The following is a 14727-nucleotide window of genomic DNA, read 5'->3' as shown; positions in this document are numbered from 1 at the left end:
GCTTGTCCGTCCCTCGCATCAGCCTGGGTTGCTAAGGCCATCGGTCGCTGGACTGATGCCCTGGAGGATGGCCTCACTTCAGGTACCCACAGGAATGAGCTTTTGTCTCTTGTAGAGCATATCCGTGAGGTGGCTGCTTAAGTTTGGGACTTGCAGACCAAAATTTGTTTATTTCTGCTTCTTTGCCGGTTGTCAGTACACTCTTGCATGCAGATTCTGGGCTCTCTGGTCTCCACCTTCGACATGGTGGAATATGTCCAGTTTCATTCCTGGCCTCTCAAGTTGGAGATTCTAGCCCGGTGGAACAAATCCCATCTGCAGCTCAGGTCTCAAGTGATTGTTCTCTCACAAGAAGTGCGTCATTCCCTCTTGTGGTGGGTCCAGAGGTCCCATCTGTCCAGGGGACGTCCCTTTTGGGTTCAGGACTGGGTTCTCCTCACCACCGATGCAAGTCTTCATGGGTGGGGGGCAGTGTCCTGCCAGCAGACTTTTCATGGTCAATGGTCGGCTCAGGAGAGCCAATTGCCGATCAACATTCTGGAGCTCCGAGCAGTTTCTAGAGCTCTTTGTCTGGCTTTGCCTCTCCTCCGGAGTCGTACAATCTGACAATGCGAAGGCTGTCGTCTACATAAACCATCAAGGTGGCACTTGCAGTCGCGCCACCATGAGGGAAGTTAGTTGCATTCTTCTCCGGGTCGAAAGGCATCTTCATTTCCCAATTTTGCACTCCGGGAATGTAAACCGCCAACAGGGACAGGACTTCCTAAGCCGCCAGGATGTTTATTCAGGTGAATGGGTCCTACATCTGGATGTCTTTCAACTCCTGGTTCTTTGCTGGTGCTTGCTGGACATCGACATGATGGCGTCTCAACACAAACGCCAGGTTCCGAGGTACTGCTCATTCACCAGAGACCTGGAGGCCTTTCTTGTGGATGCTTTTTCGGTTCAGTGAACCTTCCTGCTCCTGTACATCTTCCCTCCAATCTCTCTGATTCCGCAGGTCCTCCACAAGTTAAAGTTGAAGGGGGGCACGGTGATCCTAGTGGCTCCCGATTGGCCGCGAAGGGCTTGATACGCAGATCTTAAGGGACTCCATCTACGTTCCTCTGCGTCTTTCACTGCGGCCATATCTTCTGTCTCAGGCCCCATGCTTTCATCCAGATCTGGCTCGTCTTGCTCTGACGGGGTGGCTCTTGAGACATCCGTTTTGAGAGCTAAGGTCAGTCATTAACACTATGCTCAATGCCCATAAGCCCTCTTCAGCTAGAATTTCCTATTAGGTTCAGAGGACTTACTTTGACTGGTATACGGCTAGGGATCGTAACCCCAGATCATTCCGACTCTCTCGAGTTCGCTCCTTTTTGCAGATGGGGCTGGATTTGGGCCTCCGCCTTACTTCACTGAAAGTGCAGGTTTCAGCCCTTTCTGTTCTCTTTCATTATTATTATTTTCATTTATTTATATGGCGCAACAAGTGTTCCACAGCGCTTTACAAAGTACATTAACAAATAGGTTGACCAATGACTTACAGTACAATACAATACAGGACATGGATAATACACATTGCCACATTCGCGACCATAATACCCAGATAAGCAACAGAGTAAAGCAACCAAGTGTTAGGTGCCCTAGTAGCGAGTAAAAAGTAGATGAAAGTAGAGAATGCAAAAGCACAAGAGGGTAGAGAGCCCACATTCTACAGGGGACATTCTTTCAGAGATATATTGTGCTGTTACCTGATGATCTGACTTTTTTCTTCAGGGCACCCTCCACATACAGCCTCCATTTGTACCGCCGGTGGCTTCAATTTGTCTTCGGTTCTTAGGGTCCTTCAGTCTTCGCCTCTAGACACAGTGGACATTCATTGGCTTACCTGGAAGACGGTCTTCCTTCTTGCCACAGCTTCTGCCTGGCGGGTGTCAGACTTGAGCGCATTGTCCTGTCGCTCTCTGTTTCTAATCTTTCTCCAGGACAGAGCTGTCCTTTGAACGTGATTACGATACCTTCCTAAAGTTGTTTCCATGTCTCATATTAATCAAGAGATTGTGGTTCCTTCTTTCCAGATTCTTCACCGGAGGAGGCCTTCTTGGATGTCGTGCGGGCTCTCCGGATTTATGTGGACAGGACAAAGGATTTGCGTAGGATGAAGTTTGTTCTGTATGACTTTGTTCTTTGTTCTGTATGAATTTCACAAACTGAACTGGCCGGCTACTAAGCAGTCGCTGGCCAGATGGATCCATTTGACTAGTCGTCATGCTTATGCTTCCAGCCCTGTCCGTGGTGACTGCTCATTCTACCCGGTCGGCGGGAACTTCGTGGGCAGTGAGACGTGGTGCTTCTGTGAACCAGCTGTGTAAAGCGATTACTTGGTCCTCTGCCAATACGTTTCTGAAGTTCTATTCCTTTGACACCTTTGCCTCCCCTGATGTGGCTTTTGGGCGAAGAGTTCTCATCGCAGCCCTTGAGCATCCCCTCCCTTAGGGTTGTAGCTTTGGGACGTCCCAGCGTACATCCTGTGTCCCCTATGGAGGAAGAAGAAAAGGAAATTTATGTGCTTACCTGTTAAATACTTTTCTTCGATTCTATAAGGGACACAGGCCGCCCACCCTGACACACCTGGCTTGCAGTGTTCTCCTGTTCACATCTGCTGTGTGTTTGGACTTGAGTGCGTGCTGGTCTTCCTTCTCCTCGCTCCTTGCCTTAGGCTTGCTAACTTAACTGAAGTGCCACTGTGTGGGGGGGAGCGGGGAGCCTGACCTGTGGTGAACAAATATTAACTATTTGGTGCCCAGACACCAACCCACCAACCTATAACCAACATAAAGCCTGTGTCCCCTAAGGAATCGAAGAAAAGGATTAACAGGTAAGTACATAAGTTTCCTTTTATTTGCAATCTGATTTTTAAGCATTGTGTGAATGCTGTTTATCATAAATGATTTCCTCTGTCTAGTCATATCATAGAGCCTTTTTTATTGGTGCATTAATTCATAGCAATCAGGGCAACATATTCATCTTTGCATCTGAATTGGGCACACCTTGGATTTTTCATTTTGTCCGTGTAATGGTTGTTTCTGTGTGGCAACTGGGCATATGCACGCAAGAGAGCAGCCTCATGGGAGTGTTGGTGGGCGTGTTGTAAGAGAGGCATCCTATTCAAAGCCCAATTCAGTCTGATCTCGTGGGGTAAGGTGTAAATGCCGATACAAATGATAACAGTTGCTCTTGGACACAGAAGTAGTGGGGCGGTGCGATGAGTACTAGAATCAGGCCCTTTGTCTCTTTGGCTTTTTCTGTATGTTATCTTTTTTTTTTCCTCTCTCTCTGTCTGTGCCAGAAAATTTATTTATTTGGAGATAAGACTGGAAATAATATTATGTGAATTTAGTTTACTTTCAACCATTTTATTTATTTTTTACATATATATAGGACCATCCACCAGCAATAAACCACTTGGATTCAAGCAGCAACCCATCTTCAACCACTTCTTCTACACCTTCTTCACCAGCACCCTTCCAGTCCTCAAATCCTCCAAGTGCTACCACCCCTCCAAACCCATCTCCCATGGGTTACAAAGATAGTCGTTTCAATTTTCCAGGTAACATATTTAATGGTTATGCTGCATTGGTGACGTTTCCATGTCATTGGTGTCGTAAGTGACCAAGAAAATAAAAAGGTTGTGATGAATTAGAACAGCTATATAGAATGTTGTTGCTAGAACCATTTGTTTTAAGTGGTTTTTTTTTTTTATTCTCTCATTTTTACAAGCACTTGGGCCAATTCAACAAATTGTCTTCACATTTAATCGAAAGCTTAATTTTTCAGCGTTTGTAAGTTTTGTCATAAGAGAGTATTATTTTCACCTTTTAGCCCTGGGACTTGTAGTAGTTCTACAACAGCTGGAGGGCAGCTTTTTTGCCCAACCCTATTTTAGCCCCTACTGTTCGTTCAACCCCTGCTGCATATCGGTATGCCCAGCCCTGTGTTCACTCTTCCTCTTGCTGTTCTAAGCAAGGTACAGAGAGGTGCACTGTGTAAACTACTATTTGTAGAAACTCCCGCCCTACACACAAATTGGATTAATCTCCAATATATACTGTATGTGTTCTGGGCACAGTCCAACAATTTGTTTTCTAGTTGCACATTGCTGTGCAAGCTTCTGTACAGCAAGGTGTCCGGTGCTATGAAGCTTATTTTTGTGAAGAGACTGTTTAGTCCTCTTAAACCTATCCACAGTTAATATGGCTTTCAGTCGTTAACAAGAAGTTTTCAAGAAGATCTATAAAAATTTTAGAACACAGTATTACTCACACTACCAGCGAAGTGCATTTTATTGGTAGTAGTGCGGTGTATTAAAAGGAAATGGAAAACAGTTAAAAATGCATAACTAAAGCAAAATATTTTCAAACATTTTGCCCATTTTTACAAAGCTCATAAGGAAGAACGAGACCATAAAGTGCTTGTTTTTTTATTTTTTTATAAAGTGACATGGAAGGCTTTTCTTTTTATTTAATTCCATTTTTGTAAATAATGGTCCCATTTGTATATCATTTGTGCTGCTTATACAGGTTGAGTCTCCCATATCTACATTGCTTGGGACCAGGGGTATTTTGGAAATCTGAATATTCCGTATTTTGGAATTTCTACTTCAGGGTCCATAGGGTATCCACAGGATACCTTGGGGGTATAGGTGTGATGTCAGTCGCAGGGCACCAAAGAGTTAAGCTTTCAGCCTCCCCGGATGCACTAGGTCCCCCTCCTATACCCCGCCCCCAGCCAAGGCACCTCAGTTTAGTTTGGTGCCCGGCCGGCGTCGGGTGCACCTGTCGGAGTGGGGGCTAGAAGAGCCCCTGAAGCTTTCTTCAGTGCAGCTGTGGCTGCACATCTGGATGTACAGCATGGACAGTCAGTCCTGACGTCCATGCTGTCTTCCCTACACCCCCGCCGGTACCAGAACGCCGGTACCGATCCGGGGATGCTGGTGAGCATCTGGGGTCACAGCTAGCGGTGACCCTGGATGTTCCGGACCATGGCCGGATCCAAGGGGGACAAAGGTAAGCAGCGGGGTCCCGTGGTGGGTCCCCGCTGGTCACATGGTCCTAAGTCCCCAGGCAGGGGGCTCCCTGGGGACTGGCTGCAGTGTGGAGCCAGGTACTGAACCTGCGCTTTCCACTACCCCCTGGGACAGCGGACCGCAGCAGAGCGGTAGCGCTGCGGCGTCCCAGGGGTTAAATGCATGCCAGGGGAGCGCGCCTTCCCTGTCTCACAGCCGGCGCCTCCCCCGCTGCACACAGCCCTCTCTGCACTGTGCTGACTGGTCCTGTGTCAGCGCTCCTCCCCCAGGCCGCTTCTCTCTGCTCCTCGGCGGCCATCTTCTCTGCAACGCATGGTGAACGCTGCTGGAAGTCTGGAAGGAAGCATCGTGGTCTGGGTCCCCCCGCATACCTCTCCTCCGCTGTGGCTCAGGTCTGTGTATGCAGCGCTGTGTCCTACCAGGCCCTGTGTCTGTGTAGTTGAGTGATCAGCGCTGTTAGTGCAGGAATTGTTATTTCTCTGCATTGTATGTGACTGTGCTAGCGCTGCCTGTAACTTTTCTTCTCTAAACTGTCAGCTTTATTACTGTCCCTGTTTTTTCTGCTAAAGCCCTTGCGGTGCGGTGCTGCAGGGTGGTCTCTCGCCTATTTAATACTTAATTGGTGAGAGAGGTCACATACGTGGTGCCATCATGTCTGAAAGTGATTTTCCCCTCCGGCTACAGTGTACCACGTGCAAAGTACCGTTAGCGGAGGGGGGGGGTAGCGCGGAGGGCCTTTGCCGGCAGTGTTTGTCCATGGCGCGGCCTATTACGGTTACAGCACCGGTACAGGAGCCGCCCTGGGCTTGTTTCGCTCAGGCGTTAACAGCTTTAGTGGGCCAGTTAGCTCCGCAGCCCGCGTTTACTCCGATGGGTTTGTCCCAGCAGTCTGTGGTGTCGTCACCCATGCAGGGGTTCCCACGACAATTGGTGGTACCCCACAGTCTCCCTATTTCCCCGCTCCCGGGTTCTCAGGAGCCAGCGTGGGTTAACTCCCTGACGAGTTCTGTACAGCACTTGTCGGATGTGTTGCAAGGGGAGTCTGTGATGCGGCCTCATAAAAGGCCGGTGGCGTCTCTGTCCGCTCCTTATGAGGATGACGAAGGGACGTCTGATGATGGGGAGATTCTGGATCCTTACGATCAGGAACCTCTCCATACTAAGGACGCTGATGCTAAGTCCAAAGTATATATTCCTGGACTTATTCGGGCGGTCCGCACAGCCTTGGTGATTGAGGACGAAGTTCCCCCAGCGGCTAAATCTAAGTATGCCTTTTTCAAAGATGTGAAGGGCGATGCCACAGTCTTTCCTCTTTCGGGTCAGTTGGTGGACCATTTAGAGGAGGCGTGGAAACAACCTGGCAAAAGATACCAGCCGCAGAGACGCCTGGCGGTGGCTTATCCGTTCGCGGATAATTATTTTGCTAAGTGGGAATCCCCTCCACAGGTGGATTCTCACATGACCCGTCTTGTCCGTAGTGTCACATTGCCGATGCCATCCATGTCCTCCCTTAAGGATGCTACGGACCGCAAGGTAGAAATCTGCCTGAAGTCCGCTTATTCCCTTGCAGGGGGGGCAGCACGGCCGGCTATGGCCATTTGCTGGGTTGCCAGAGCGATGGAGCGCTGGGCGGATTCATTAGAGGCTTCTTTTGATTCCGACTGTCCGGCCGAACAGGCGGAGTTGATTGGCAATCTCCGTGATTCGGCCACCTACATCAACGAGGCGGCTCTAGACATTAGTACTCTGGTGTCTAGAATTTCTTCAGCAGCGGTAGCTGCTCGTCGCACCTTGTGGCTGCGATCTTGGAAGGCGGACGCAGATTCCAAGAAAGGTCTGGAAGCGTTGCCGTTTACCGGAGAAGTTCTCTTCGGTCCGGATCTGGATAAGATTGTGGCCACGCTGGCGGCAGCCAAATCTGCTTGTCTCCCGTCGGCCGCTGCTCCTTCTGGTTCTGGACCATCGTCCTTTCGGTCATCTAGGGCCCAGGGCAGGCCCAAACCACAGTCGTTTCCTCGACAGGCTGGCCCTAAGAAATCGGTCAAGCCCCGGAAACAGGCATGGAGTACCAGACGTCCGGCCCCCAAGCCAGATGACAAGCCTGCGGCCTGACGGTCCGGGTCTCCCCTTGGGGGATCCCAGGGTGGGAGGCCGCCTGCTGCAGTTCTCCCGGTGTTGGTCGTTCACTACGACAGACACTTGGGTTCTGGAGGTGGTCTCCCACGGGTACGCCATCTCCTTCCGGCACAGACCCCCGGCTCGATTCTTCACCACGGGTCTACCATCAGACCGGAACAAGGCTACGGAGCTGCGGAAGGTATTGCACACTATGCTCCAGGCTGGAGTTATAGTGCCTGTTCCATTCTCCCAGAGGGGCCAGGGTTTCTATTCAAATCTAATTTTGGTACAGAAACCCAATGGGTCATATCGTCCGATTCTCAACCTCAAAGCACTCAACAAGTCTTTGCGGGTCCCGAAGTTTCGGATGGAGACCCTACGGTCCGTCATTCTGGCGCTGGAACCTGGGGACTACATGGTGTCATTGGACATACAGGACGCTTACCTGCATGTCCCTATTCTTTTGCGCCATCAAGAGTTCCTTCGGTTTGCAATCCGCAGCGACCACTTCCAGTTTCGGGCGTTACCTTTTGGCCTGGCGACAGCACCACGTGTGTTCACCAAGGTGATGGCGGTCATGGCGGCTTCTCTGCGGCTGCAAGGAGTCCGCATGTTGCCGTACTTGGACGACCTGTTATTGGTGGCAGGATCTCCAGAGCTCCTGTTACACCACTTGGACCTGACCATTGCACTGCTGCAACGGCACGGCTGGCTAATCAACTGGCAGAAGTCCACTCTAATCCCGTCTCGGAGGATTCTGCATCTTGGAGCCTTATTGGACTCGGGACAGCAAAGGATCTTCGTGACGGAGGACAAGATCTCTGCTTTACAGTCAAGGGTGCGCAGTTGTCTGCACAGCCGCCGGGTGTCCTTACACTCGGCGATGAGGTTACTGGGCTCCATGGTGTCGGTGTTCGACATGGTAGAATACGCCCAGTTTCACTCCAGACCTCTGCAGCACCTGATCCTTTCCAAGTGGAACGGGCTGCCTCAGTCTCTGAAGTTCCAGACGATTGTGCTCACCCCGGAGGTTCGCCTGTCCCTTGCGTGGTGGTTAAAGACGACCCACCTCAACAAGGGACGTCCGTTCTGGGTTCCAAATTGTGTCCTGTTGACAACGGACGCCAGTCTTCGGGGCTGGGGAGCAGTTTCGGGTCCACACTTGTTCCAGGGCAGGTGGACGCCGACAGAAGCGGAGCTTCCAATAAATATCTTGGAACTCCGTGCGGTCTTCAATGCTCTCCTGCAGGCACAGCGGTTTCTCCAGGGTCACCCGGTGCAGGTCCAGTCGGACAATGCTACCACCGTGGCCTACATAAACAGGCAAGGAGGAACTCGCAGTCGGGCGGCTCTCGTAGAGGTCTCTCGGATCCTGGTTTGGGCGGAGCGCAATCTTCCGGCCATATCAGCGGTCTTCATCCCGGGAGTGCTAAATTGGGAGGCGGACTTTCTAAGTCGCCAGGACGTTCATCCAGGGGAATGCTCCCTGCACCCGGACTTTTTTCAACTACTGGTGGACAGGTGGGGTCTTCCAGAAATTGACCTCATGGCGTCCCGGCACAACAACAAGTTGCCGGTGTACGGGTCTCGCACAAGAGACGAAGGGGCGTCTCTGGTGGATGCTCTGTCTGTCCGGTGGACGTTCAGGTTCGCATACCTGTTCCCTCCGGTCTCCCTTCTTCCACGGGTAATCCAGAAATTCAAACAGGAAGGAGGGACGCTCCTGTTGATAGCTCCCGCGTGGCCCAGACGGCACTGGTTCTCAGACCTTCAGGGTCTGTCCGTGGACAGTCCTCTGCGGTTGCCGCTACGACCGGACCTTCTGTCTCAGGGTCCTTGTCTTCACCCGGACCTGACTCGGCTGTCTTTGACGGCGTGGCTGTTGAGACGGCCATGCTGAGGTCCCGGGGGTTTTCCAGCTCTGTGGTGCGTACCATGTTACGAGCTCGGAAACCGTCTTCCGCGAGGATATACCATCGCGTGTGGCATACGTTCTTCCAGTGGTGTCGACCGAGAGGTTATGCACCGCGGGAGTTTCGTCTGTCTCGGATTCTCGCCTTCCTGCAAGCGGGGCTAGATCATGGGCTTCGCCTTGCTTCTTTGAAGGTACAGGTTTCGGCCCTATCTGTCTGGTTTCACCGTAGGATTGCTACAATCCCGGATGTGCGCACCTTTATGCAAGGTGTTCTCCGTATTCAGCCGCCCTTTGTTCCACCTGTGGCGCCTTGGGATTTGGCTGTGGTCCTGAGGGCTCTCCAAGGACCGCCGTTTGAACCACTGGGCTCAGTGGATATTAAATGGCTAACAGCTAAGACTGTTTTCCTTCTGGCCATTGCTTCGGCCAGACGTGTTTCTGAGTTAGGGGCTCTTTCTTGTAGACCCCCTTTCTTGGTTTTTCATGGGAACAGGGCAGTGCTCCGCACTCGGCCCGAGTTTCTTCCCAAAGTTGTTTCCCAGTTTCATGTTAACGAGGAAATAGTTGTTCCGGCCTTTAACTCACCGGGTCTTTCCGTGGGTGAGGCCTCTTTGGATGTTGTGCGGGCCTTAAGGACTTATGTTGACCGCACTTCTTCGTTTAGGAAGTCGGACGCTTTGTTTGTCCTCTATGGCTTCTGTAAAAAGGGTTGGCCTGCTTCAAAGCAAACTTTGGCAGCCTGGATCCGTATGGCTATTTCTGAAGCTTATCTTCATGAAGGCCTACCGGTCCCTCCTTCTCTGAAGGCTCATTCCACTAGGTCTGTGGGTCCTTCGTGGGCAGCTCGACGTGGTGCCTCGGCAGTTCAGATCTGCAAGGCTGCTACGTGGTCTTCTGTCCATACCTTCGTGAGGTATTACAGGTTTGACACCTTCGCCTCTCAGGATGCTTCCTTCGGGCGGCGGATTCTCCTTTCTGCACAGGAGCGTCCCCACCCTTAAAGGATACTGCTTTGGGACATCCCCAAGGTATCCTGTGGATACCCTATGGACCCTGAAGTAGAAAATATGAGATATGGTAAGAACTTACCCTTGTTATCTCTATTTCTACGAAGTCCATAGGGTTCCACAGGACTCCCGCCCTGTCGCACCTGTGCTGCAGATGGGCTTTGCTCTGGTCACCGGTTTTCCGTCTCCCTCTGGTGAGAATGTGATTCTTGTATGTGTCCAGATCTTTGTTCTCTCTCTTCCTTCTCCTCCTCCGGCCTATGGCTTGGTAACTAACTGAGGTGCCTTGGCCCGGGGGCGGGGTATAGGAGGGGGACCTAGTGCATCCTGGGAGGCTGAAAGCTTAACTCTTTGGTGCCCTGCGACTGACTTCACACCTATACCCCCAAGGTATCCTGTGGAACCCTATGGACTTCGTAGAAATAGAGATAACAAGGGTAAGTTCTTACCATATCTCATATTATTTCCATACCATAATTAAATATCTTGGGAATGGGACCCAAATCTAAACACAGAATACATTTATGTATTATGTACACCTTATACACAGCCTGAAGGTAATATTATGCATTATTTTCAATAATTTTGTGGCTCAAACAAAGTTTGTGTACATACATGAAATTAATTTATGTTTCATATACACCTTATACACACAGCCTGAAGTCAATTTTATACAATACTCTTAATAATTGTGTGCCTTAGACAAAGTTTGTGTACATTGAACTCAGAAAGCAAAGATTTCACTATCCCAGTCACGCTAAATAAATTCTGTATTTCGGAATATTTGGATATGGGAGACTCAACCTGTATTGATGAAGTAGTTGATGTCATTACCAGTTATAATATTTGTCACCATTACATAGCATAAGCAGTGGCGACATGTCCAAGTGGGACATCTATGGAACCATATAGGAGTTATTATTTAGTATATTCAAGAGCTATTTAAATGTCATGGTTGTTATGAAGTATTGAAGCCAGGGTTGGACAGCTGGTGTCCTTGGTTAACATGTAGCTCTCCAAGGATTTTTCTTTTAAGTATGCCTATGTACTCTAGGTTGAAATGATTATATTAAAAAAAAAAAAAAAAAGATGTTTAAAGGAATATGGTATGTGAGTATATACATATGTGTATGTACCAATCCCCATGAAAAATTTAATAAAAGAGGACATGTTAGCAAATATGAGCCTCAAAGACCAACTGGAATTTACTTTTGACGAGGATATCACAATTTAAACCATTATGCACTAAACCTCTTATAGTGTGCAATTACTGTAATGAGATCCTTTGTATATTTTATGGCGATACTGCCTAGCCAGTCCAAACTAAAAGTGAGACACAGAAATTGAATACCCTGGTACATTAAAGAAGCAAAGGTCACAACTTACTAGTGAGCACACAACCTTGTATTCTTGTGGAATGCTTTAGAATACAGCTGCATTCTGCATGTATCTTATTGTTATGTAATATACCTTTCATCCTCCTTGCATGCTACGTGAGTAACAAACTGTGATGAGTCCATATGAACACAGCTTTAGCCAAACCGGGTGTTTAAAAAATAAATATACTTATTATGGTAAAATACTGGAATATCCAAATTTGAATAATCTTTCTCATCAATGTTGCGCCTACATTAATATGAGTAGCAGAAACAGCATCAAATGTGTGAATGCATAGCAAAGCTTACGTGTTTCAGTGTGGTCTGTTCAATCTTTGGTGTATGTCTCTCTACTCAATGATCCTCCATCTTTATCATTATTTATGGGATTAATTAAATACAAATTGATTTGAAACAAAGGGCTTGGTTCCATTAGCCGCGAGGGTGGCCAGCTGCCATTGCAGTGGCGTGGAAAGCAGGTAACGCACCTCATCTCACGAAGCCCCGCGGGGATGATGAACAAAAATCAGCTAGTCTGGCTGGACTTATTTGAACAGACTCACAGGTGAATCTAATTGAATCAACCCCAAAGTTTTAAAATAAGTATTAGTAATCCACTTAGAATGACATCTTCTGATGTATTCCATGTGCCATTTGTGACGCATTATCTGCAAATAAATATAAATATGTAAAATACTTTACAGGTTCTCTAAAGTTACTGTTAGCATTTTGAATCTATCTCAGTTAATGCTCTAGCATATGTATTCAAGTATTGATAGGGTTAAGTATGTAAATCATATTTAATACAGCAAGATGCCAAAACAAAAATAGCATAGTGGAGCCAGTAAGACCAACAGCTGTTTGCCTGGGTTCACTTGCAGCTGTGCACTCCCCTCACTCAATCACTGACACAAGGACTCATATAGATTTTTGGCCTCTGCCATCAAAATGCTGCCATGAGATTTAAACAATGTGACCATGGAAAAATTGAGACATCAAATATATCTTTATTCTCATTTTTTATTTAGACTTGTGCATTGACTTACATTAATTCTCTGTTCCTGGTAACGTGTTGTTGTGCAGCAGTTTATTTCAGTATAGACTGTCAATTATCCAGCTCATAACTTGAGCTTAGCAAGTATTCATATATTACCACTGAAGTGTGATGTACAGGGGGGATGCAGTAATCCTGACATAGGACTAAAGATAGGCGTCTAAATCCCGACACCTATCTTTGGCCCGATGACGGATTCCCGACAGATGGGTTTCCGAACAAAGGTAGGCGGGGACGGGATTAGCGTTAGTCGCGGGGGGGGGGGGGGGCTTGAGGGTTAGGTTTAGGCAACCCCTGGCGGGACTTTGGGTTAGGCACCCCCTGGGGACGGTAAGGCACTCCCAGGGGGGAGGTTAGGGTTAGGCACCCCCCAGGAAGGGTTAGGTTTAGGGGTCGGGCGGGGGTTAGGGTTAGGCAAACCCCGGGAGTGTTAGGGTTAGGCACCACTAAGGGAGGGTTAGGGTTGGGGGGGCGGGGGGTATGGATAAGGTACTTACCTTGTCCGTCGGGATTCTGACTGTTCGGTCTTCCAGTGTCGGCTATGCAGAGGCCGAGATTACATACCCTACCCGTACAGGGTGTGCAATTGAACACGTTGCCTACACACCCAGCACAATGATAATAGTGCAATGATTACACTATAACACATGCTTAAAGTACAACACAGTTGGAATGATAAATGAAAATTATCTGGGAGATTCAGATAGCCACCAACTCCTGTAAGAGCATAGCGTAAAGTGAGGCTGTGCGCACTTCCGGGTTTTAGAGTAGGTAAAATATGACTTATTTTTGCCCCCACCTCCATACGACACAAGCAGAAATGAGCAATGTTTCTGACATTATAAGGCTTACTTTGAATCTGCCTCTATCCATCTAGCACTTACAAACGCTCTGAGGTGGAAGAGGTAGATTGAATTAGCCCCTAGGGTCCATTTCGTGTTGTGTGGCTATGCACATCTCAGATTATTATGGTAAGGAAACCTTGCTTATTTGTAGCTTGTACCTCTATGAGCAAAAACAAGCAAGGTTTTATTGTGTTACTATCCCACGTAGTGTCTGCACAGGACCTTACCACTTATTAAAGCTGTCCATGAGTGTAGATTTGAATGAACAGCATCTCATTCCCTTATACACCTCCTTTTTACTGTTAATATTCTTTCCCTTAATATGTAAAATATTGTAATTTTTTAAATGTATATATTTTTGAACAAAATATAAAAAAAACCTCCCCCACTGAATACAACTATCTAATGTATACTGAATAATTATCCTACTTATTGAGTGATTAATAAAGAGAATAGTTACACAGTTGCAATGATAATTTTTTTTTCTTTACTAAAAAATTTGCTATTTTTTTAATCAAAAATAGATAAATGTTACTAAAGTCACATTTTTGGCAGAACAATCACTTACTCATAGATGTGCGATTACTTTTAAAATCTGACCTTAATTCCTAATGTACACAGGGGAGCTTACATTGGATACTACATCATTCTCAAGGTGTGAGAAAAATCCTGTACTCTAACAGTGAAGCCCCCTTGAAATGAATTTGGTCACCTGACATCAGACTGTGCAGCTCTGGCCATTCGCTCTTACTGTATCTTTCTGCACAACTAAGTTCATACTCTTGGGTATTGCAGCATTATCCTTGGCTGCATTCACTGGAAAGTGAAAATGCATATACCGACCTCATAATACTTCATACAGCATGAGGACTGTGCTGTTAACTTTTATGGAATTGCTTTCATGTTCTAGTCAGACAATAAATGTAGAGTGATCATTGTTTGGTCTATTTGATGGATCAGTTTTGCAAACCTTACAGTAAATGCAGTTTAGTACAGTGTATTGCAGTAGATTTATAACCTCCCATGAGTAGCGTACAGTATGCACCATGAGTAGGGTAGAGCGCTCTTGGCTACTGCCCCGATCGTCCTTATTATAAGCTGCCGCTGGTGTACTAAATTGTAGCTGTAGATAGAAAAATGAAGTAAAGACATTCAGCAAATAACACATTACAATTAAATATTTTATTTTATTTTTTACAAGGAAGAAAATAACAACATGAAAATAAATCTGAGTATTTCTTATGTTATGTTTGTGTGGACATAACAGTAATAAATTAATAGTCTAATATATATAGCACTGAGAGGTAACATGTAGACAGAAAGTTCTTGTGTGGTTGTGTC

At 47.4% G+C, this 14727-nt stretch overlaps 1 protein-coding gene across 1 annotated transcript in view; it reads left to right on the top strand.

The window, feature by feature from the left end:
• Positions 1-14727, top strand: part of KSR1 (kinase suppressor of ras 1) — a 228655-nt gene that overhangs the window by 172754 nt on the left and 41174 nt on the right. The window contains exon 10 of the mRNA XM_088456139.1: positions 3427-3595. Coding sequence (XP_088312265.1) covers positions 3427-3595 — 169 coding nt within the window. The remainder of the gene's footprint in view (positions 1-3426; positions 3596-14727) is intronic.

Source organism: Taudactylus pleione, unplaced genomic scaffold (genome assembly GCF_031769625.1).
Source record: "Taudactylus pleione unplaced genomic scaffold, aTauple2 ptg000687l, whole genome shotgun sequence".
Taxonomy (NCBI): Eukaryota; Metazoa; Chordata; class Amphibia; order Anura; family Myobatrachidae; genus Taudactylus; species Taudactylus pleione.
The sequence above is the reverse complement of the archived record's forward strand: the minus strand, read 5'-3'. Positions and strand labels throughout refer to the sequence as shown.